The 25,540-nt window shown below is 38.6% G+C and overlaps 1 protein-coding gene across 4 annotated transcripts in view; it reads left to right on the forward strand.

Moving 5' to 3' along the window:
- Positions 1-18,487, forward strand: part of LOC136556638 (solute carrier organic anion transporter family member 1A2-like) — a 29,931-nt gene extending 11,444 nt beyond the window's left edge. For all 4 annotated transcript variants that reach the window (XM_066549968.1, XM_066549969.1, XM_066549970.1 and 1 more), the window contains 14 exons: positions 3,583-3,681; positions 4,827-4,968; positions 6,327-6,459; positions 7,366-7,472; positions 8,361-8,507; positions 8,813-8,911; positions 9,342-9,575; positions 11,969-12,133; positions 13,064-13,259; positions 14,068-14,233; positions 14,864-15,048; positions 15,602-15,666; positions 16,771-16,888; positions 17,757-18,487. In XM_066549968.1, coding sequence (XP_066406065.1) covers positions 3,583-3,681; positions 4,827-4,968; positions 6,327-6,459; positions 7,366-7,472; positions 8,361-8,507; positions 8,813-8,911; positions 9,342-9,575; positions 11,969-12,133; positions 13,064-13,259; positions 14,068-14,233; positions 14,864-15,048; positions 15,602-15,666; positions 16,771-16,888; positions 17,757-17,916 — 2,016 coding nt within the window. In that variant the 3' untranslated portion in view covers positions 17,917-18,487. The remainder of the gene's footprint in view (positions 1-3,582; positions 3,682-4,826; positions 4,969-6,326; positions 6,460-7,365; positions 7,473-8,360; positions 8,508-8,812; positions 8,912-9,341; positions 9,576-11,968; positions 12,134-13,063; positions 13,260-14,067; positions 14,234-14,863; positions 15,049-15,601; positions 15,667-16,770; positions 16,889-17,756) is intronic.
- The last annotated feature ends 7,053 nt before the right edge of the window (positions 18,488-25,540 follow it).

Raw genomic sequence — 25,540 nt, forward strand, 5'->3', positions numbered from 1 at the left:
TCAACAATGTAGATTTAAACTCAAAGTTCAAGTGTGCCATATCAGTGATTTCTTGCAGAAACCTTTTCAGAACTGTAAGTACCTCATTGTTTGCCATGAGGAGATTTTCCGTTGTCTCAGTCTAACATTCGTGTAATTGCATTTGAGTAACAGTTTGAACTGTACCTGGTAAAACAAGATTTCAAAAAGCTTTTTGCAACCAGAAAAATAAATTAGTTAAAAATCCTGCCACCATAATTGCTTTCTGAATCGCTATGTTTTGTGATTTTTAGCCCTGCAAACAAAATAAAGATGTGGCAGTTTATCTCTATGACTAAGCTGAGCTAAATGGAAGATTAATTGTACTTTGAAAGTAGCAAATCCTCCTGTGACTTAGGCAAGGCAACTTGCAAAACATTGCATCATCAACTTTCAATCCAGATATTTTGGTGCTTTCTTCCTTTTTATTAGTTAGCTAGAGTGATGATGCCTTGGGAAGGCTGCCCTAGAGCAGAGGCTGGACAGAGTTCCAGAATAAAGCAGGGATTTATTCAAAGCATCTCCTCCATGGATCCACCTTGGGCAGCACAAGAGCCCAGCCAGGGCTGCGCCCAAGATGAACCAAAATGGCCCCAAAATGCACGAGCGCTCCCGGGGTCTCTCCCTTGGATCAGTTCTGCTCCATTTGCATCTTGCAGTTCATTGTCCCATTCCAGCTTTAGCCCCTGCAGTCCCACCCTGCTTGTTTTTCTCTCTCCAGCCCACGGTGTTTGTGTTCTTGGGCTGAGATTTGGATCATTTGTCCTTGGTCCCCAGCTGGAGCAGGAATTGTTTTGTCTCCCTGCTCTGTGCAGAGAGCTTACCATCCCCTGATGTGAAGCTCAGAACTACACACTATAGTAGCACAGAATTTGAAAAAATAAAACCTGAGGCGTCAGTGAAATGTGATTTAATGTGATGGTTTGTGTGGGACAAGTGGGTCCTAAGTGATGTCTCAGTGCTTGCCTGCCTGCTGCTGGCAGCTGCACCAAACCAGCCTCTTTTGGTCCTTGCTGGAAGGCTCAGCTTTGGTTTTAAGCCAGCCTTGTTCAGCCCAGGTCACCCTAGGTGCTCTGCGTCCTCCAGCTGCTTTGAGCTGCCCCCACAGTGAGAAATGATTGTGCATGTGCAGGGTGGGTGTCTTCTGATCACCTGTCTGTCCTTCTGGCTGCCCCTGCAGATTCACTCAGACAGTGGAGAAGACTGGAAGAGGCAGTTCTGGAGCATTGCCAACTTCCTAGACTGTCATAAATGTGTCACCAGCTCAGTGCAGAAGTGGAGGGAGGAATTTTCCTGTCCTGTTCCCTGAAATTTCAGTGAGCATTGCAGGCTTATGAGTGGGATTCAGGTGCAGGTGCTCACATGAGTGGATTCAGGTTCTTGTAGGTAACTAAGAACCTGAGGGCAATCTTTTGCATACCCATTTTAATATAACTGTATTTTAATAGAGCTATATTTTGGCCTGTTTAATGAGCTAAAGGGATCTGCTGGTGAGTCTGAAGAGCCCAAGAGTGTAAACAAGGTATGCTAGAGGAATGTGCAGTGGAGAGCAGTAGATGGAGAAGGGAGTGTGAGGAGTGTGAGCACACTTGGTTCATGGGACCAAGAAATGTGTGTTCATAGGCACAGAAATGGTAATTTAAATTCTAACCTGGACTTAAAGTGTAGTGTGAGTGCACCTGAACTGAGTGAGTTATGCACCTGTGTCTTTCTGATAATTCAGGCTGTTAGTCTGTGTTGGCATCAGTAACATTTGATGAAGTGTGACCACAAAATATTATAAAGCTGGGGAAAGGAATTTCAGAAACAGAGCTGGAAATAATGATTCTGTCTACTTGGTTATTCAATTAATAATCTTAATAATCTTTCCAGTAAAAAATTGGTTGAAATGCTTTTTCTTCTGGATCATAATTTATGCTCTGAGGGAAGGTATGAATAATTAAAGGCAAACAATGCTGTTTTGTCTGCTGTAATTGCATGAGAAGCAGTGTGATGTGTCTGATTCCCCAAGCTGCGTAACAGGGTGCTGTCTGGTGTCTTGTAGCACCAGGAGAGAAAACCTGCAATTAGCCAGATGATGTTCCCTGTGTGTGACAGTGAAATGCAGGGAAATACAGTGAAACTTGTACAGAAAGGGAAAGAATCCCTTTGCTAGCTCCTAGAAGAGGACAAATACAGGGTATTGCTGTCATGTTTTGGTATTGCTTTTGGTATTGCTGGTGGGCTTCAGAGAAAAGGAGTATTTAGATAAAGTATAAATGATTCCCTGGGATATAAATTTTATTTCAAATTGCAAAAAAACCAAAACCAACCAAACAAAACAAAACAAAAAAAAAAAAACAAAAAAAAAACCAACCAAAAAAAACTGTAATAGCACAGTTTAGTCCTGTGATTGAAGACAGTTTGTAGAAGTATCTGTGAGCAAAGCAGAAATAAAATCTCTGTATCTATCACAGATAATTGTACACAATTTGTAGAAGTATCTGTGAGCAAAGCAGAGATAAAATCTCTGTATCTATCACAGATAATTGTCTGAGTGCTGAGCACCTACAGCTAATTGTAAGGTATTTCCAGGAATGCTGTAATAATGCATTGTGCTTTTAAAAGCTGAAAGTGAGAAGGCAGCTACAGAAGGAGTTAATGCCTGTGGACTTGCTAGGAATCAAGTTAGTTAGGAAACACATTTGAGAGGATTAACATTGTTGTAGAAATGAATGTTTGGAGAGATTGGCCAGGAGGGTGCTGAGGTGAAGAATTTGAAAGGCAGCTGAGTCCTGTTGGTGGGCAGGTCAAGCTTCTCCCCATCATTGGACCCATGAGGGGGAAAGCACAGAGCAGAGCAGGTGCTGCAGGATCCCTTGAGAAGTGTACCCCAGACCAAAAAGAGGAAATTCACCTGTGTCCATCCTGCCTATCAGGTAGGGCTCTGCCTTGCCCTCGTTTTTTCACCTTTCTCCATCAGGCCCCAGGGAACTGTATTGCATAACTTTATTTAATGGAGTCTCTGTAGGAGCCCTTGGAATGAATAGAATAAAATTTTGATTCATTGTGCAAACCCTCAGATGTCTCGGGGCCTTTACAGTCAGTATATCCAATCCCTGGAATATATTGCTCCTTCTTTGAACACACTTTAGGAATACATGTAAAATGTTAAGAGAGCAGGCAGCTTAGCATTGTGAGACACTCTAATCATCAAGTTGAAATGGAGATAAGCAAAAGTAGGCAGATAAATAAAGAGGAACATTTTTGACAATCTTGGGAGGGGAAGAAGAATGCAGTCTGTTTTGTGTCCATTTAGAGCTCGAGTTGGTCTGGTGGTTTTGGTTTGATTTTGTTTTCATCTAATTTTAATGCCAAGAGATTAATGTCTCTAACCAAGTTACTTAATTTAGAATAAAATCCATCAGCTGCTAGGCTTTGTTGCAATCCAGTTTGCAATTATTGAAGGAAAATGCTGAAATATCAAATCTCTTAGAAAGAATATCATATTTTTGCAAACATAGGACAAAAACTTTTGTTCTTGTCTCTCATCTTTTTTCAACACTGTAATGGGATGGCTGACAGACTCAGAAACAGACACCAGTGTCAATTAAAAAAGGCAACATGAAGGAGCCCGAGAAGCCACGTGCAGAGGACAAATTCTGCTGCATTTCCAAGCTGAAGGTACAACAAAATCGTAGCAATTTTGTAGGAAAATACAATTGTAATTACTTGTATTTACAGTATTTTGGTAGGAGTTACAGCCTAGATTAAATTCATAGATTAGCTGTTCTTTTTTACTCTTAATGCCCTTATAAAAGTTTGTAAACAGCTGTGCTTGCTGGTTTTTGCTCTCCCTGAACTTTCCACTCTGTGATATGTTGGAGGTATTGATTGATTGCTGCTTTGAAGCTTCACCACTGACTTTGTATAACCCTCCAGTCTAACACATTTACCCTTCCTTCTTAAAGTTGTGAAATGAGCTTTATTGACTGGGATGTGGCAGAAAAACTGCCTGTTGATCTTGAATGGTAATTCAAGTTGTCAAGAAATGCTAGAAGATCTTGTAAAATAAATTTTTTAAAAATAGTAATTAAAAACCCAAACGTATTTCTTTTGCTTTTTAGCTTTTGCAGCAGATGTGTTTAAAAATAATATTGATTTCATTTCATAAATGCTGATTATAAAGAAGCCTGAAGTGAAAAAGGATTTGAATACTGCTGCACTTATTAAGTTTAACCTTTTAGCTGTCAGTTGCTACTAATTTTCTTGTAAAAAGGACATATTATTTACTCCTTTTGGTTGAAATTACTTGTTCTGGCCTCGTGATCTCTGCTGAGATGGGAGAGCAGATCCTGGATGGAGTCATTCTGCCAAAGGAAAGGATCTCAGTTCTGCAAGCAATTTGTCATTTGGGTGAACAGGGGGTGGGAAGGTCCTGCAGGTGGCAACCTTGCAGCAGGCACTGCTGCCTTGGCCGGCTAAATGGGACCTGGGGTTTCTGAAGGCAGTCTTGGTCAATTAGAGAAGATGAAGAACAAAGTTTGTTTGGTTTGGGTTTTTTTTTTTTTTTTTGGGGTTTGTTTTTTTTTTTTTTTTTTTTTTTTGGTGTGTTTTGTTTTGGGTTTGGGGTTTTTTTGTGTGTTTGTTTGGCAAAGCCCTAACTCTAGAAAGGAATAGATGATGGGATTTACACATACATCAGTGGAACAGAACTGCTCACTTTTTTAACTGGAAGCACACCTTCACTGGAGGAAATAACCAAGAAATATTCATAAATATGTAATTTTGAATGGTTTATGCATTCTTCCCTTCCCTTCCCTCCCTAGGTATTTCTGCTGGCACTGTCACTTGCCTTCCTTGGGAAAACCATGTCGGGTGCTTACATGAACAGCATGTACACACAGATAGAGAAACAATTTAATATCCCAGCTTCTTTAGTGGGCATCATTAATGGAAGTTTTGAAATTGGTAATCTCTCATTTTGATATTCCTGATTCTTTGAAAATGTAATATGTGGTCTGAGCATGTCTTAGTGTTCCTCATCTGCTCTCAATTACTCTGTGTGACAATAGTGGCCAACTCTGTCATTGTTTTGAGCTGATATGTAACCATGTCATATCTTGGAAATGAGTAGGACCACTAGAATAGGAAAATTTAGGTTTAAAAACTGGTTCAGCTAATGTCTGCACTATCATAAGATATGACAGAGCAACTGACAAAACAGAACTAGTTTATGAGATGTTTTCCTCAGAAATATTCAATACAAAAAACAAACCAACTATGTAATCTTTGTTTGTATTTAAGGTCATATTTAGAATTTTGTAGTTCCTTTAATTAAACTTGGTTGGAGTGGGCTGTGAATCCTTATCTAAACTCAATAATATTTTAAGTTTTTGTACCTGTACAACTGTCCTTGCAAAGAAAATTTCCAGTTCTACTTTTAGTGCTCCTTACCTTGCCTGTCAGTAAATTTTATTGTCCAGTGATAAACTTAAATGTTTATCTTTGTGTCATTGAAGCCACTGATTCAGCACAGCCTGTTTAGAAATGATACATAAAAAAGGCATTATTTTCTTTCAGAGCATGATGCTCATCATTCAGAGACATGATTTTGTTCTTCTGACAAAAAGATCATAAAATTAGTAGGTGTAAAATTATTAAATTGCTATTTTTATAGGGCCTGATTCATAACATGAAGCTTGATTCTTTTCTTAGTTGCATAGCAATAAATGGAGAAAATCAACTGCTTCTGAGTGAAAGTGGAGGTGAGGAAAATGAAGATTTTTAGTGCATTTTTGTTTTTAAATGGTACTAGGTATAAAAACCTGTGTTTTCTTATTATTAAGCAATTAATAAAATTAATATTAAATTATTATTCCTTTTTTTTTTGTATGATGGTCCTCTTGTGTTTATTATTTTCACTACAAAAACATTATGATATAGACTTCTGTATTTTCCTACACATCACCAAACAAAGTATCCTAGGGGAATATTCCTAATAATATTCCTATATTATTCTGCAGTCCCTGGGCCTTGGTCTCTATGCCAAGTAGTGGGAAATTTCTCCTCTATAAAGGTGCATTCAAAAATCTCTCTCACTGTCATCTCTTTACCATCCTGCCTTTTATTCTCATGTTCTTTTCATGTGATGTAACTCTTCCAAAAAAAGATCATAGCAGGGAATTACTGCACCATGTAGGCAGTTCCCTGTCTAGTGACACTTTTTAAAGACAAAAAAAGAAACAGAAGCTCACAAGACATGCTCAGGTTTGTAACTATTATGGGATGCCTTGGTTTGCAGATGGTGACCCAGGTTCTCTTTGCAGGTAACTTGCTGCTGATAGCATTTGTGAGTTACTTTGGAGCAAAGCTTCACAGACCCAGAATAATTGCTTTGGGCTGCACAGTTCTGTCCTTTGGATGTCTTTTGATATCACTTCCTCATTTTCTGTTTGGGAGGTGAGTGTTGTGCTTAACTCACAGCAGCTTCTGTGGTCCTTGCTGGCATTAACCCTTTCATCCTTCCACTGAGGGTGCTGCTTGTGAGGAGAGATATTGCTAAGCATGGATTCAGTCTGATCATTGCAGATTCTTGGGGTTTGCTCCTGAGATGGCTCTAAAAGTCAGTCACCACCTCCTGAGGAGAGTCACCCTTCTGCTGGGCACCTGCCTTTGCCTTCATCCTCTTGCTCCCCCTTGCATGGCTCTCCCAGGTAACAGCTGTGATGCTGTCCCTTTACACTACTAGCTCTTATCTGCTTGGATGGGCAATAGAAATTGTGATTTTTAAAGATCTCTTGGTCTGGAACCTGGATGAGAGATCATACCGGGTCACTGTGTTGGCAAGAATGAAATTGGGTATTATCAATCATCACAACCTGACACAACAAAATGACCCTGTTATGTAAATCTTTTTTAACCTGAATGATGCAGAGTGAAAATTGGGTCTCTGTCTTCTCCACACTTCTAGGAATTTATTCAGAGAAAGACACCTACCATAGGATAAGAAATAGATGTTTCTCAAGCTATTTTCACTGCCAAATTGATTTCTATGTCCACAGTGCAGATATGTTGTCTACCTGTTCTAACTAAAAGAATAGCTAAAAGCAAATTTAGTACTGACCATAATGATCGTTCAACTCCTTTGAAATGATTTTTTGCTTGGCTTAAAAAAAAAAAAAAGTAAGATTGTGTGGGCTTTAATCAGCAAGGTGCTTCTTGATCCTTCAATCTTGTGTCCAGTGTGGAATGGCTCTGGCTACCTACTCTTATAGGTAGCTCCATGACTCCAGCACAGACAAATGAGATGGTTCTTATGAATATCTTCTTGACCTGTACTTGCTTTCTTTCCTTTCTTCCCAACAGGTATCACATTGAAAGCAGCATTTCACAAAGGGAAAATGTTTCAGTGATGCCTCTGTGCCTTGTTAATCACAACTTGTCCTCTTTGCCTACAGAGGAACCATCAACACGTAGGACTTTTCCTATGTCTGTTAATGGTTTTTTCTATGTCTATAGTGTCTAAATAAATGGATTTTTGTTTTTATTAGCAATCACTTGTTTATTAAATAATGGTGATTGTTTATTAAATAATTTTCCTCTAAATGATGTACAGCCACTGAATATGCACATAGAACCCAAAAATCCTCATGCCTGTGACTATACTTGGGTAAGGTGATTGTTTATTAAATAATTTTCATCTAAGTGATGTACAGCTACATACATCCCAAAGACCCTCATGCTTGTGAATATGCTTGGGTAAGAAGATTGTTTCTTTATTAAATAATTTTCAATTAAATGATGTACAGCCACTCAATATGTACATAGAACCCCAAAATCCTCATGTCTTTGGATATACTTGGGTAAGATGATTGTTTCTTTATTGGTTTATGGACAAGCAAGGCTGTGATATTCATATATCTGAGTCCATTTCCTGTGCGAAGGGAAAACTGGACTGAATGTGACCCCATATGCATGTGGATTGCTTCACCTGTGTTTGGTGGCAGCAATTTATAATTAAACCAGGAGATCTGGGTTTCATCGGTGGTCAGACACCCAGAAAGGCAGCAGCTGCTGCTAACAAAGCTGGTTTTTATTGGTTAATGAATTTGCACTGAGAAATCTCAGCATGAAAAAGGGGGAGAGAGCAGAGGAATCTGAAGCCGACTATGGGATGAAGAAATCCCAGTTCAAGGAGAAAAAGGAAGTAAAAAAGTATTGTGACCAGTTATTCATCTTTTCTTTTTATAGGACAGGCTTACCCACCAAAGCTTAAGCTATTGGTGAATTCTTTGTCTCTAGATTTTCATTAATAGTCGGGACTAAAACATTCATTCTTATTTTTTTTGTTTTATCCACAGAATGTGAACAGGAGCCTGGGTCCCTGCTGTGGATTTTTGTGATGGTTGGAAACATTGTGAGAGGAATGGGTGAAACTCCCATCATGCCTTTGGGAATTTCCTATTTGGAGGATTTTGCCAAAACAGAGAATTCACCTTTCTACCTGGGTAAATCCACCCTGTTGTGGTAATTCCCCTTCTCCAAACACACAGACAAACCAAAGCAAAATAAAGGATTATTGTGATGCCCTTCAGCCCAATAAAGGAATGCAGAAAATTAATGATTGCCTTATCAAAACAATAGTATTTTAGAACTTGTAATTTAACCAGAGAGAAACTTGTTGGAATTTTTCAGGCCATTTTTAGGTGCAAATGCTTTTCCAGTAGAGCTGTCCTAGCCATATGTAACAAATCCAAGAAGATAATTGTGACTGGGTTCTAATTTAGAATGTTTTCTCTTTTTCCCACTCTAGCATGTCTACATACAGCGACTGTAATTGGCCCCTTCCTTGGTTTGCTGTTGGCTTCATTCTGTGCAGAGCTGTTTGTTGACATTGGATCAGTAGGTGCAGGTAATGGGTGAACATATAAACCTTATTTTTAAGTCTGTAGTTGGTGAATTTTTCAGAGCTAAAAGATGTTTTCTTGCTAATATGGGTTAATCCCACCTGAGTTCATTGGTGTTTATTTTAGAATGGAAGATCTGTGTATAATATTCAGTTTATAGATACATAAATCAATCTGCTTACAAATTATTTGATGAAAAATTGTGTCATCTGGCTTAACAGAGGAAAGGACTAGAATTAACTTGATACAAGCCACTGAAATTTGCCAGAAAATTAGCAACATTAGAAAAGAAAACTGGAGCATATGCTCCCTCATGAGCCTCATTTTAAGAATCATTAAAATGCTTTTATGTCAGAGGTGACTGGGAAAGCCCAAAATGACAGCAAAGAATGTTTCTGAAGTGATCAAGGGGTCTGTTTTTGTGCTTTATTCCAGATGAGATAACTATAGCAGCCACTGATGCCCGCTGGGTTGGAGCCTGGTGGCTGGGCATTTTGATCTGTGCACTGCTCAATCTCCTGGTGGCAATTCCATTCTGGTTCTTGCCCAAGTCCCTTGTGAAGGAAGGTGAAACCAATGAACCTGAGGAGACAAGTGAAAAAACTGCAACACCATTGCAAGAAAATGAAAAGAATGAAACCAAACAGACCATGTATGAAATTGCTAAAGGCAAGTTGTATTGCATTTTATTCCCTTCTAACTTTAGTCCTAAGGTGTGAACTCTGTGTACTTTGTAATTAAAGGTGGGTCCAAGATAGCAGTGCCTGCTCTGTTTTGGTGTCTGTGTAGTTCAAGGGATTTGTGCAGGATTTTAGAATGGCTCCTTGCAGAGGAAGAAAGCTGATTTCCTAGATCTGGGATCTGGATCCTTCCTTTTCCCCTCCTGCAATTCTGGTGTATGTAGATCTCTTCTTCCCAAGAGAGGGCTGAAGCTCTGAAATCTGGGTAGGAATATTACAGCTCAGTGAGCTGGGCATGAGGTGCAGATATTGATTGTTTGTACCCCACATTCACTGGGCAGAAAAGCAGAAGCCCAACAAAAATCTTGTGCATTTCTTGAGTCCAGCTGAAATCCCTAAAAGGGAATTGACAGGTGCTTAAGTGTCTCATAAACATTTAATTACTGCTCAACAAAGATGTATTCCACTCACAATTATTCACCTGGCAACTTTCACACCTGGGGTCTTTCAAATCTATGTTCTTGTAGGAGCATGTTTTTTTCCTTCCTTATTTAAAGGAAAAAAATCCTTCCTACATTTCCTGGTTGGAAATGTAAGTGAATAAACTATGTCAAAGGCTATGATCTTCAGAGCAGCCTGTCCTGCTCAGGGCCCTCTGACAGGACCTCAGAAATTTTCAGCAAGTAAATTCCAAGTGGCAGCTACCTCTCTGTGCTGTTTCCAGCTGGGTCCTGCAGATTCACCACACCCAGAGTGAATCCTTAGGTCTTGGCTGATATTGCAGCTTCATCTTGATAAACAGAGCATCTCTTTCTGCAGTCACCTAGCCTAAAATGAACTAATGAATAAAATACTGTTCTCCCAGCTCAGGTGTGGCTCCTTAGTGCTCCAGGGTTATAGGAATGTGCTCTTTGTTGACAAAGTGACAAAACTATCTTTTGTCTCCTTAAAAAAGAAATAAGTCTAGAAGTTTATCTTCTCAATTAAGTAAAAAAGGCATCTCATAGGACTTAGAAGACTTCACTTCAAACTTAAAGATAGCTAATTGGATAAGAGCTAAAAAGTTTTGCTAAAGCAATTTACCAAGGGCAGAAGGGCCTCTTGCACCTAGATCAGTTTTCTCTCTAAAGAGTTTGTTATTTTGCCTTTTATTAAAACTTTTCTGTTTCCAACACTACCACAGAAGCCATCCTGCTGATTTTATGCCTTCTAAGATAGCTGAGCTATCTTGGGTGTGAAATAGATCTCCAAGAGCTTATGAGACCTGGCTCAAGGAAACTTCTATTTCACAGGGTCTCTTCAGAGCTGATGTTTTCATGGTCATTCCCTGCCTGTGTTGGTGGCAATGTTCACTGTCCCTGAATATCCTGAATGTAGAAGTTTTTCATTCCACAGGATAGTTGTGGTTGCAAGGGACTTGTGGAGGTCACCTTGTCCAACCCCTGTTCAACCAGGACATATTCAGACAACTTTTTAAGGGATTTCAAGTCAAAACCTGACATTTTTATATTTAAAAATAACCTAAAATAAAATTAATTTAAGGACAATAAAATTTCCTTGAGAAGCTTTGATTAAAAATGTCACTGCATCTGTAAATAATGCAGCTTGACTAATTTTTGAAAGATTTGCATACAGATCTACTTCTAGTAAGGTACTTGCTTAGCTCTGGAAGATATACACCCATCCTAAGTGGTGCCCACTTTCAGTCAGGCCCACTCATTGTTTTGTAGATGCTTAAATTTATCTGCAGAGTTTCTTAACAATAGCTCAGCACATTGATTAACAGAGAACATTAGACAAAGGGGAATTGTGGGGCTTTTTTAACGGTTCAAATCCTGACTTAATGGGCATTACTCAGAGGAAAGACCTGTGTAAATCAGTTTCTCAGATGCTTACTTGGCTGAAAACTGGCTAATGCAGATTTTGGGAGGATGATGGGAATAACTGTGCTCACAGCTCTCTTCAGGCCTCTTCTGCCTCAGCAGCAAACCCCCAAACCAGAGTTCAGCTCTCTGGGGCAGCTTGTCACAGCTCTTTTTTTGCACCCCTGTGGATGCCAGCTGCAGGACAGAGGTTTTGCTGAGTGCTCTGGGGCATGAGATGAGAGAAAAGTGAGGGAAGATGGGGCAGTAGCTGCTGCTGCTACTGTGATTTATTATTTTTAAATAAGGAACAGCTGCACTGGTGTGCATGTGCGTGTGTGAGAGTATCTTTGGGTAGAGGGGACCCTGGGCTAAGCGAGGAATCTTTGGCCTGTGGTGTCTCGCAAAGCACAAGGTTTATCCCAATCCAGCTCAGGATCATTTTTGTTCCCCTCTTTCCCCCACAGACATGCTGTTTTCATAAAGCATCACACTAACTCATGGCATTATTTCCTTGCAGATTTCATCCCATTCCTCAAGGCTCTGTTCCACAACCCTGTGTATATGTTATTTATATGCATAACTGTGCTACAGTTCAGTGCCTTTGATGGCATGATATCCTTCATGCCCAAGTATCTGGAACAGCAGTTTGGGAAATCTGCATCAGATGCCATCTTTTTGATTGGTATGTTTGCATTTTGCTTTGTTCTATCAATTAGCGATGTCTCTATTCAAATTATCTATATTTTCACATATATACATATGTTCATGTGTATTTATATATACATACTAAGGTTAAATGCTTCTACAGGTGAGGGATATCACATTACAAAGCATATCTAAATGACAATACATTTTCTGCTAAATATCTAATTTTTTGTGCACAATTTTCTATTCTAATTCCCATCTTTTGAATTGGCTCAGAAAATTCAGCTGATATGAAACTAAGCCATGTGATGCTTGTGTAAAACCACTTCCAACGTGTCTTTCAGTCAAAATTTGCTTCTTTTAAGCATCAGTCATCAAAGAATGATGTGAGAGCACATTCAGTAATCTCATCTCAAAACTGAAAGCCTGTTCCTCCTTTCTGTCATGCTTAGAGTGCACAGACATTTCTGTTGAGTTTCTCAGCTGGAGAGACTGGATTGAAACCATATAATTTTTTTCTTTTTTTTTTCCTTTTTTTTTCTTTTTTTTTCCTTTTTTTTTTCTTTTTTTTTTTGTTTGTTTGTTTGTTTTTGTTTTTTGGGGTGGTTTTTTGTTTGTTTGTTTTGGTTGGGTTTTTTTGTTGTTGTTTTTGTTTTTGAGTTGGACCTAGAGTACAACTCTAGATTGCCATTTTCCGATTGGTAATTTTAGCCCTACCATGTAGCTCACTCCCCAAGCAGTTCTCACCTGCTGTTGACTTTGGCAGAGGTTTTGGCTGTGAAAGGAAATTAGCAGAGACCCATTTCTGATTGTAGTTAAATTATTCAGGCCCAGGCACTCTTTGAGTCTTTGCCAAACACAACCTTCCCTCACAGCAGCTATATAGCTCCCTCTCTAGCTGCCCTGTAGTAGAGTAGCTTTGATGGTCTCCTTTATTTTAACATGGAAGTTTCACTTGTTTAACTAGGTGTTTACAACTTGCCAGTTCTATGCGTTGGGTATTTTTCTGGAGGCTTGTTCATGAAGAAATTCAAGATAAATATCTATCAGGCTGCGAGCATAGCATTTTGGGTATCTTTACTGGAATACCTTCTCTACTTTGCTGCCTATTGGACTGTCTGTGATACCTCACCAGTTGCTGGTCTAACAGTTTCCTATCAAGGGTATGTTCTTTGGGACTCAGCAGGACTTCAGTCTTAAGACACCAGGATGATTTTTCATGTCAAGAATCAGCCAGGAGCTCCACTGCAGTTCCCTGTTTTAAATTCTCAAGGCTTTTTGCTTGCATTAGACATTAGGTCTGTCATGCCTGTTTCAAACAACAAAAGTGTATTAAAAAAGATATCCATGTCAAGACTCATGCAATTGCATGTCCATATTAATTCTTTCACTAATACAATTAGTGAAATAATTTAACTGCAGGTGAAAATAAAAATTTTTGCTCAAATCAGGCTTATGTGAGTGCAATTTCAGAATAAGACAGGAAAAAATTCCCTTCTTGATCTTACACTGGTTTACTAGAATTTGATTACTATCAAGTTATCAGAGGATGTTTTATCTGCAGCTTCTTGATTTGAAACCTGCCATTGATCATTGGGAATCACAGAATGGTTTGGGTTGGAAGAGATCTTAAAGAGCCTCTATCTCCAACCTCCCTGCACCATGGCAGGGGCACTTTCCACTAGGCCAGGTTGTGCTTTGTGTCTGTAAAATGGACATGGACAACTAAGAACATACAGGCCATAGATGAGAAAAAAGCTGTGGGGTATTCATACCTAATTTACAATATTAATGTAATACAATACAATTTAGGGTCCTATAGAAAGATAAAAAGGCATGATTCAGGGCAGAAGCATGTAGGATTGGGTCCTGATTCAACACTTGAGCTAGAATAGAATCTTAAGCATTTCACAGGGTTACTGTGGGTATCTCATTACTGAAATATTTATTAATCTCCTAAATGTGTTTCAGAATAGAGCAGGTCTCATATGCAGAAAATACTCTCCTGGCTGGCTGCAACGTGGATTGCGATTGCCCACTTAAAATCTGGGACCCAGTTTGTGGGAGCAATGGAATCACTTATGTATCACCTTGTCTTGCTGGGTGTAAATCCTCGAGAGGAACTGGAAGGAGTTTGGTAAAGCATACATTTTATTGTATTGTAACTATGAAATAAAATAGGTGGCAAATATTTATACCAATATAGGGTGGCAGATCATGTACATCATTCATGTACATTTAATATATATTAATATATTTTTACCTTATACCTTATAGATTCATGTACATTGAATATATAAGGTAAAAGATTTTAAAAAATTCATTGAGTAGCACCATAAATTTCAAACTGTATAGGAAAATTGGGGTTTTTTTAAATTTAAGTTTAAATTAAAAAATATAATGAAGGAGAATTCTTCTCTATTAAGAACTAAAGTAATATAAAATGCTTAACAAGGAGTGAAAAATTATTCTGAAGGTGCTGCCAAGTGGAAACCTGAGTGCCCAAGAACATTTTAGCCAAAATGAAAGTCTATAGCATAGACTTAATAATCTCTTTTACCCTGTAGATTTAAACAGGTAACCAGGCATTATAGAATTTTATTCCCAAAGACTGGGGATGGCTGGACCTATGCCTGGCAGCCTGGGAGGGACGCTCAGTGCAGTGCTGCTCATGAGTAACAGGTTTGAGAGCAGGAGACAGTGATATGGGTTTGCCTTCAGAGTGTGAGTTTGGACAATCTGTGTGATCAAAATATTCTTTTGATAGGTATTTGAAAACTGCACCTGTGTTGCAGCCTCAGGGTTTTCATCTCAAAACATCTCTGCAACTCTGGGCCACTGTGATGGACATGAAAGCTGTGACAAGATGCTCCATTATTTTTTAATCCTGACATTAGTCTGCAGCTTCATTTTTTCCTTAGCAGCCATGCCTGGATACATGGTCTTAATAAGGTACAGTAAAATTTCCTTGTCTTATGAAACGTACCAGACTTTTTATTGTGAGGTTTTAATTCTCCAGGGAATGAAAAGGTGTTTAGTTTGCATATGGAAGGAGAAAGAGCAGAGAAATATGGTATCATTTCTCTTAAGGTTCAGTGTCATGTCACCTTTATAATCTGATGCAGCTTCTCCACATAAAGCTTCAGATTTATCCTGAATGAATGCAGGAGCCCTGAGTCAGGGCACTGGGATATTGAGTGGTGTGTGATACCTGTGAGTTTATCAATCATTTTAATCAAATCATAATTTATGATGTTGATTTAGGCACAACTACCCTGCACTTTGTGTTGGCCCTGGTACCATACCCTGACAGTAGCTTTTCCTTTTGTGATTTGGCAGTCCTGGATAAGGAACTTTTCAGCAAACATCATCTAATGAGCGTAATGAGCTCATTATTAGAATGGTTTGGGCCTAATGTGATGAAGAACTTGATTTTAAAAAAAGTTTAAACATCTCTTATTAATGTCACCTCTATGATTAAGTGTAAAATGCAATTATCATACAGGTCTCTAAAGCCTGAAGAGAAGTCATTTGGAGTGGGTATCCATGGGCTGGCTTCAAGAGTATTTGGTAAGAAAATATCTCACACACTTCAGAAGAGCAGTTAGGGCTGACCTAGAGCTAGAGAAGGATCCCATCAGGGCTATGGGCATGACACAGCAGTCATTGCTTCTGTGGAGTCCCTTTGATCAGGAAGCATTTAGGATTTTTTTTTTTTTTTATAGCTCTCAGAGCATGGCAAAGTAGAACTGCTTGCAGTTTGCAATTTTTTTAATGGATAATAGGCTGGTATCTTGGTTAACCCCAGTCAGGATCTAAGTACCGTGCATCCACTTATTCTCCTCCCACATGGAATAGGGGGGAGAGCTGGAAAAAAGGTAGAGCATGCAGGTGACGTAAAGAATAGTTTAGAATGAAAGAAAGTAAAATATAGTAATAATAATAGGAAAAATAGAGAGAGGGATAAAACAAAAGAAAGAAAAGTGATACAGAATAAAATTGTTTGTGATCTGTTGACCAATACCCATCGCACTCCCAAGCAGCAGTCCGTCCCTCCCTGCCACTTCTCTCCACTCTGTGTACTAAACATGACACTGCAGGTTGTAGAATTTCCCTTTGGTCAGTTTGGGCCATGCTCCCTCCCTGGTTTCCCTTGCAGCTCCTCACAAACAGAGCATGAGACACAGAGAACTCCTTGATGTCAGCCCTCCTTAGCAGCAACCAAAACATTGGTGTGTTCTCAACATTATTTTGAGATTAAATCCAAACCACAGCACTGTACCAGCTGCTAAGAAGAAAATTAACTGTATTAACTGTATATTGCAGAAAGCAGGACCCAGGACTACATCTGCTGCTCACTGGAAAGCCATTTGGCATTCCTTCACTCTTATAGTTTATGTTTATTGAAGGCAGCATTGCCTCACAGATGAGAGAAAATCTTGAGTTCTGAATAGGAAGCACTGTCCATGCTGCTGCATGTGGATGTTTTTTAACAGGCAGCAGGGAAGAAAATCTTTGGCTGAGGGTAGGAAGAAGAGGGAGCACAAGATAGAGAATGAGGCTATGAGCTGCAAGAGGACAGGACAGATGGAGTGGGTGACAAACAGCTTAGGCTCTGTGGTGGATCTGATAACCAGAAGGAAATCACAGAAATTTTGCTCATATTCTTTTTAGCTGGAATTCCATCTCCCATTTATTTTGGAGCTTTGATAGACACCACTTGCTTGAAGTGGGGTAGCATGACTTGTGGTGGAGAAGGAGCATGTAGGATGTATGATGTTGTCACATACAGGTATGTTTTCTACTTTATTTTAATTTCTCCTTCTTATTCTATTATTGCATGCATAGAGAGGTAATTTTATGCACTTTAAGTCTCCCTAGCAGACAAACTGCTCCTGTGTTAGAGGTATGACACAATTTTCTCTGGCATTGGCTTTATTTGCAAAGTGCAACCTTTTACACAGACATTGGAAAAACCTTTGAACAGAAATGTTCTGGTGCCAGAATATTCACGAATAACCTCTCATGAGAACAAGCTTGGAAAACTCTGAATTATGAGAAAAATACTGAAAAGCACTTAGCTTATGTGGGAAAAAGGTTCAATGGGTGACGGCAATATCTTTGAACAGGAAATGGTTGAAACAGTACTTGAATTTCAAAAAGAAGAATTTTATGGAAAAGATACAGCTACTTAAGTTGGAAATTGGCCCAGAATACTGCACTTCATGTTTTTATAGTCCTTCAAGGACTGATGTGCAATTTTTAAAGAAAAATCTTGTTGAACTTATGGCCTCATACTAATTCCTTGTAATACTGTGTTGAGGTTGGTTTGTAAGGATATTCTTATGAATAATTAGAAATTTTAACAAGGCAGTCTGAGCCCTTTCAGGACTCTCTCTTTTCCCTATGGATAAAACCATAGGAGTACCAGGTGCCTGACTTCACTGGCTAAATCATTTGCCTGAAATTGGGATAGGTAAAAGGCCATTTTACCTTTTCATATTCTCACATTCTCACATTCTCATCTTCTGTGAGACCCAAAAGCACCAGGGCACAAGCTTTAGAGTGGCTTTGTAACCTTCACAAAGCAATGTTTGCTGAATAGTTTTGGCCTTTCTTTACAAATGCATATATTTAATGAAACTTATAATTTATTTCAGGTGGCTCTATCTCGGCCTGCCAGCAGTGTTACGTGGAGTGTCCTACATCCCAAGCACACTTGTTCTCCTCATTTTAAAGAAGAAACTGAAATCTGAAAAGCCAGTCTTATTAAATGAACCAATAGAAATGCAGGATAAAGGACAAGAAGCAGTGAAATAGCATTTCACAGAAGGACATGTTGGGAAAAAACCATTGCAGTGTAAATATTGGATATATCCTTGTGAAAAATTTTTTACTTTAAGTAAGGAACACTTGGACAGAGATGAATAGAATTACACATAGTTGTATTCTACTTACATTATAAAAGTATCAGTTTATAAACACAAGGTATGGGAAAATATGTTTGGTGCAAAAGAATAAGGACTAGAAATAAGAAAACTTATGAAATGCTGGGTTTGAGTTGTCTGAGCAAAGGGCCCTGGAGCAGGAACATATGTGTTCAGCCCTGTTTCACTGAAAATAGGGAGAATTTTGTATTTGACTCCAAGTGATGCCAGATTTCATCTAGGAATTCTCACATGGTTTCTGTCAGAGTGTCACTGACTGTGGACAGCATTTGTGGCTTCTTTGGGCCCCAGTTTTCCATAAATTTATTTAATGATATTATTAGTCCTTTCAGGCAGGGATTATTTGTTATTCTGCGTAGTATAGGTGGTCAATATATTGGTTTATGATATGGTCTGGGTGTTGTGGTAATAACAATAAATTTTAAAAAATACATTTTTAAAAAGTGCTGTGTTATGGTGATGTTTTAAGATTTGCACAGATCATTGACAAGGAAAAGTCATCAGGAATGATTACTCCAGTTACCTGCTGCCCTGGGATGTCTGAAATAGCTAAGGAAATAAAACCCTAAATGTCTCAGGTAACAAAAATGAAAGAAAACCCTGCTGATATGAGTCATACAAGGTGTCTCTGTGGTTTGATGCATCCATGTTTAGCATCTAATTTGGCACTGCCTCATGTTTGGTCCCAGTGCAGAGCACCCTTAGGTCTGTCTTCCAGTTCCCATGCAATAACTTCTTGAGGCTTTTTATTACAGGTCCTGGTTATTTTATTTTATTTATCTTATTACAGGTCCTGGTTATCCTACTGCATAAGGCATGGAGGGAGTTTGTGGAACTACCACAGACCTGCAAATATTTCCTACTAATTTATTCTATATGGCACAAACCTGCTCCCATTTAAAACACCTGGGACCTTCTGCAGTCACCAAGAAGTGGGAAGGATATTTTGCCACAGTAGTTCATTAGTTCAGTTACAATCTGATTACTTCAGATTGTAAGTAATACTTTAAGGTTGTCTTATTGACATCATAAGTGTGTGTGCCTGAAATTGCTTCCTGTCCTTGTGGGGCCAGTGAGAAAAGATCCATTTCCTCCCCCAGAGCAGGAAATCAGCACAGAAATTTAAAGTTTCTTCAAATACAAGTGATTCTTTAAGGTGATTCTTTTGAAAATATCTGTCCTTTCCCCTGTCTCCCTTTGTATTGGATGATGGAGCTGAACATGAGGAAGGAGGAAGGGGAATGGAAGAAATACAAATATGATGCAGTCAGGAACAGAGCAGAGCAGAGAATTCAGCTCCCAGATTGTCACTCTAGGACATGAAACAGAAAGATGTGGACACTGGATTTTTTAAGGTAAAAAATAGGGAAGTTTAATTTTGACTCTAACATTGATAGATTTCCAAAAGTGACAGTGGATTGGAGGGTGACAGGGCCACCTCTCCAATGACACTGGACAAACTAACAGTCTATTAAATTTCTCTTCCTCCATAAAAAATGCAAAACAGTAAGTTACTTACATAAAGTGTGTGAGAAAGTTTGTTACAAAAATGTAATCAAAAAACTTAAAAAAAACCCCCAAAACTTTAAAAAATCAAAGCAGCACACAGATATCCCAGAGGCTTTGTGGACATTTGAAGCTGATTTTGAGCATTGTTCTTGCTAGCATGGGGCACTCACTGGGAGCCATCGTTCTTCCCTGTGGTCATATTCCTCCAAAGCTGGAGTTAAAAACCCTTTGCAGACATTTAGTCACAGCTTGGTGCCAGAGTAACCTGGGAAACAGGAAAAGTTACACAGCAGCAGAATTTCACAGCTGTGAGAAACAAAAGGGCTTTGTTAAGTAGGCAAATCTGTGCCACTTACAGGGAGCACTGCCAAAGGGTCAGACCTGGATAACTCTGTGTGTTGAAGTGAGAGGAAGCAGATAGGAATGTTTCCAAGTTCTAAAATTAGCATTTCTGTAGGAAAGTCTTAAATTTAGCATTTTAGTGGATATATTAACACTGTGTTTAATTGTTCTGCTTCACCTGCCTGAGAATATAGCAGTGAAAAAGCCCCAGTCTGTGTGTCCAGACAGGCAGTGCTGGGTGGTGGTGCCTGGATATGGGAGCTATTAAACACTGAGAAACAAACACTTGAAGCTTTTCAGGCAATGTGATGAACTTGGAGGTATTTTAAAGGCAATGATACACAAACTGTGCACACAAGTGTTTATCTAGAATTTCTAACATGTATTTATCTAGCATTTTGTACTCAAGGTTTTTCGTGATGATCTTTGATGATCCATTGGGGGTTTTTTTGACTGTGACCAGCTGTTGAGCCATCATTTTCAAAGAAATAACAAATCCTCAGTCTCACTGAAAAATGTCACTGCTTTGCAAAATGCACATCTCTGTGCATGAGCAGGCTATGTGGGTTTTTTTGTTTGTTTTCACTATTTTATCTGTATTTTAATTTCATCATCTACTTAATTGTCAAGTCTCTCATTTTACAGTCTTATCTGTATCCTAAAAAATCCTGTGTCTGGTATAAACTTCATTGTTGCCCTGCTGCTTCCAGCTTTAAAGAAATGAAACCTATTCCTGATGCACGTGATAAACACTTCTGATTATGCATATTGCCCAAGCTATGATCATGTTGGTTTTTTTTTTTTCCTTGAGAGAAAATTACTAATTTGGGAGGAAAATATGTTACCTGACAGGCTGATTTTAATTAATGGACAGAAGGGAGGTGTGATGACCAAAGCTGCATCCTTACACTGTAATTTGGTTGAGGTGATGTCTGATTGTGATGTGATGCTGGCTTTGTGTTTGTGATACAAACCTATTCAATTAACATTAATAATTTAGGGTAATTATTACTGGCAGCTTAAGTTTATTTCCTTTTTCTGTAATTTCATCTGTGGTGAACAGTGTTTTACAGGCTTTGTAACCTTTCTCTCTCAAGTGGAGTTTTAGCAGCTGGCTCTTCCCTGCAGACTTTTCTCATCCCAGCAAACCATGGTACCAGAAGTTAGTTCAGCCTGTGGCTGTGGGAGGAACACCCTGGGAATACCTGGGATGGGATCTGGCATGCAAAGAAGCAAAATCACTTTTTAGTTTATGTAAGTCTGGTCATGTGACACAAACTGGATATATCCAGCAACCCCTTCTTGGCTGGATACTGCTGCTTTCCTTTTTTTTTTTTTTTCATACAGAATTGTTAGTCTTTTCCTTTCTTAACAAGGCATGAAGTGTTCCCAGTTATGATGCTTGGGATTTTGAACTTTCTTAATTTCTCTGAGAATGTAGAAAATTACCTGGTAATTGCCCCTCTCTTGCTTTGTCCAGGGAATCAAGGGCATACATTTCTTAAATCACAGCAGGCTAAAATCACACAGGATCCCTTTGGGAGGTGAAATTTAAGGTATTGCAATGCCTGACTTCCCTTCTAGAAGAGACCATGCTGTAGCTCCAGGCCAGAGGTTTGACTATTTTAAAAGTAGTAAACTAACTAAAATGTTTTGTTTCTTTACATTATCATTAAGAAAGAAAAAATGGTAAGAAAAAGAGAACTATCTTAAAAGTTTTATTCTAATTCTTATTACTCTCTCTTTTAGTTACTGTTAATAAATTTTTCTTTATTTCCTTTTAAAGTTTTAAACCTTTCTCCTAATCCTATATCACAACAAGAAATAAGTAAATACATTCCAATAAGTGCACTGGTAATTAGCCAACACAAAACCCATCACACTCATTAGTACATCAACCAAAAAAAATTTAAATTAGCAAACCAAAACCACCACATTTGTGCCTATTAATTTCCAGGAGAGGTGCTCAGGGCTTTTGCTCAGGTGTGTGACCTTGGGTGGCAGATCCTTGCAGGATCCTTACAGAGGAGAGCAAGAGGAAGGGGCAGAAATCCCCAGTACAGGTGGGAAATGGGGGTTTAAAAGAAGGAGATCATTCCAGAGGTTTTGCGTTTTAAAAGGCCTTGTCCCCCTGTGTTGGAGGAAAGGCTGCCTGGCTTTGTGAGGCTGAATGGCTCCAAAAGCAGCTTTGAGAACACAAACTCCTCAGGTGAGGTTAATGAGACACAAAGAGCGCAGTTCATGCTGTACCTGTGCTGTTCCATTGTTCCAGGGCAGCTCTCTGCATGGCACAGCTGCAGGCTGCTGGCACACCATGGCTGCTCCTTCTGCTCCAGGAAACTTCCTGATATAAACACACAATCATGGGGAAAGCCAGCTTCAGGTGCTGCAGAAATGTTCAGAATTTAAAAAAAAATTCCCTAGAGAGCACAAGACTTGTGGGTTTTTTTTTTGTTATTCCTTTTGTTTTGTTTGATTTTTGGTTTGTTTTGCTTTACTTTTAGTGCTGGTGGTGATGTAGTTTTTTACCTCCCATGGTAACTCTGAATGCTCTTCCTGGTGAGTTTGCATAAGAGGACAGCAGCATTTGCAATGCTGCTGCTGCAGCTTTGTGAGTTCTACTTCCATGACCAGAATCTTGCAGGAATATTCCTTTCAGATATCTATGTGTGTATAAATATATATGATTATATATAAAAATAGATATGTATATATATATATATATAAATATTTATGTTTATATATTTTATATAAATATATATGTATATATGTATATATCCATATATATCTCTCTATATATATATAAATTTATATATTTATACACACATAGATATCTGAAAGGAATATTCCTGCAAGTTATTATATATATATTATATATTTATATATGTATATATTTAAATACATATATTTATATATAAAAATATATAAAAATACATATACTTATATATGTATGTGCACACAGACAACTTGTTTTAGACATAGACAACTTTTTTATGCTCTCTGTCAATTTTCAAGCAATTTAACAGATGGAGTTTAGTAAAGGACTTCCCTTTTCATTTGGATCCCTTTTCTGTAGAAGTCTGGCCTTTGAAATCCCATCCTGGGTGCTGGAGAAGTCATTTCTAAGTTCAAATGTAGGAAAGACAAAACTGTTCACTGTTTCCAAGTTCTTCTGTTAATTTATCCTGCTATGTTTTCAGGTGAGGAAGGCCTGAGCAGCAGAGACTGGATTCACTTATTCACTGTTCTCAGAGACTTTAAGGGCCACTATGGGATTTTCTTGTGTTAATTAAGCAAGTCTATGTAGATAAGAGACGAGCTGGTACTTCTCCAAATCTTATTTCTGTATGAACACCATGAACTTGGTATTATACACACACAGAGTCAGCCAGTGGTATTGTTAAACAAAAAGAATTATGACTTCAGTAAACACCTGGAGACATAAAGAGTGGTGGGTGTGGGAAAGCTGCTTTCCTTCAGTATTGCAGGCTGATAAATCCCAAAGAAATCCATTTCACACAGAAACCTTTCTGGTTCTGGGGGTAAGCCATTGCAATCTTTCAGTGTAGGGGGTGTAATTGGTACCTTCCCCCCTCCCCTTTTCTGATATGTGAATTTTTCACAGAAGCCAAGACAGGGCTGCAGTTCAGTCTTCCAGGGAATCACCCTGTGAAATTCAAAGGCCTGAGTGCCCTAAATGACAGCTGAGCTGAGCTCTCAGTGCTCATTTGCATGATTTTATCACAAACTCACAATAACAGATTTAAATAAAGAGACAGGAAGAGATAGTACCAAGATTGAGGTTAGTCTGAATATGCCTTTAGTGCAAAAAAAAGTAATCAGTAGGAGAAGAGGTAGCAAGAGGATCCATTGGGTTGTGTTTGCATGTAAAGGGATCTGGATTACTCCCTCATGCACAGGGAGGAAAAACTGTTCCCCCAGAGTTTTGGGCTGGTGTCACTGTGATATTTTATGACAAATTTCTTCGCCAGGATTTCTTCTCCTGGGAAGCTGGGAAGCTTCAGCTTCTCCCTGCTTTGCTGCTTTGGAATGTGTTTTGGAGAATTGTTTACCCAGCATGTGAATTGTTTTAATTTTTCTTAATGACCAATCATGGTCCAGCTGTGTTGGACTCTCTGAGTCTGTCACAGGTTTTATTATCATTCTTGTCTGGCCTTCTGATGTATCCTTTCTCTATGGTCTAGTATAGTTATAGTATATCATTTTCTTTTAATGTAGTATCATAAAATAATAAATAGGACTTCTAAGAATATGGAGTCATTATTCTCTGGGATAAAAGATGGTGCCTGTGGTCCCTGGGAGGGGAGAGCAATAAGCAGAGGGTGCTGTGGCTGACACCCCTGGCACTGACACCCCAGCAGCAGAAAAAACATCAGGTACATCTGCCTTGGTGCAACAATTGCTGAGAGCTGCAATGGGAGCTCAGGGACTGTCAAAGGGGATTCAAATATCCCTTTATAAAGTCCCTTTATAAAGTACTCCTGCTGGAGAATGCAGACAGGGATGGTAATGAGCAGATGGGAACAATTCAATGTCCCAGGCTTCTAATTCTAGTCCTGACTGAGTTGGTTTAACACTTTTGACTTTATAAATTGAGTACAGTAAATAAATCCCATTCCTTACCATCAGTAAAAGATTATTTCTTGGCACATATTTATTGGTGTTTGCCAAGTCAAATTTAAAAGTAGAGGTGGCATGACTTCTATTGCTTCTCTGGAGATTGTTTTATACCCTGTTAATTTTGCTCCCTTGGAACCTTTCCCAGTGTGTCACAGGCACCCTGTTGTGTTCATTTTTTAAATTTTAATACAAAGTTTCTCATCCAATTTAACATTAATTTTTTATCTCTTTGATATTTTTACATTCTTCAGATATTTGCTAGTGTCAATCTCCCTAAAGTAAGGCTGTGCCTTCCCTATGTGTACTAGGTGCATTATGATTTGTCCCAAGAATGCATGAAATTTGTGTCATGCTCAAAATCCTATTGCCCTGAAAACTGCTGCTTGGTGGCATTTTATTTTGCTTCCTTGAAAGATGCCTATATATACTGTTTATTGCTTCAATATTTTGATACTGTGTGAATTTTTTACCTTTGAGATTATTTTCATTGATTATTTTGATTATTTTTCAAGAATTTGGGACACTAACAAAACAAAAAGGAAAGAAGTATTTCTAGCAAATTGGGTTGTCACTGCTCCTGTGTAGCTGAGTGTCAGAAGCTTGTCTCAGGGACTTTTTTTTGCTTTACAGAACTTCTGTAACAGAGAAAGATGAGTGAAAAAGAGCCATGCTGCTTCCTGGATGGAACAGCTCTAGCTGTATCAGTGATACCTCTGACTTTTCTTCCAGATCATGGAGGGTGATCTGTTTGCATTCCTCAGAAAGAAATTCTCATGGGATGTTTGTCTAAGTTTATGCTGCTCAACAATGTTAATGATAGCTCACAATATGTTTGCTTCAGATATTTCTCATGTAAAAACCCAGCTTGCTCAAAACCAATTACTGAAACTAATGCTTAAAAAATTCCTAATGCATAGTTCTATTGAAAAACAAAACTCTAACTAAAATGTTGGGGTTTTTTTTCAAAAAGTGACTGAAAGAAAAGCAGCCTTCTTTGGAACTGC

The sequence above is a fragment of the Molothrus aeneus genome, chromosome 5 (assembly GCF_037042795.1).
Source record: "Molothrus aeneus isolate 106 chromosome 5, BPBGC_Maene_1.0, whole genome shotgun sequence".
NCBI classification, from domain to species: Eukaryota; Metazoa; Chordata; class Aves; order Passeriformes; family Icteridae; genus Molothrus; species Molothrus aeneus.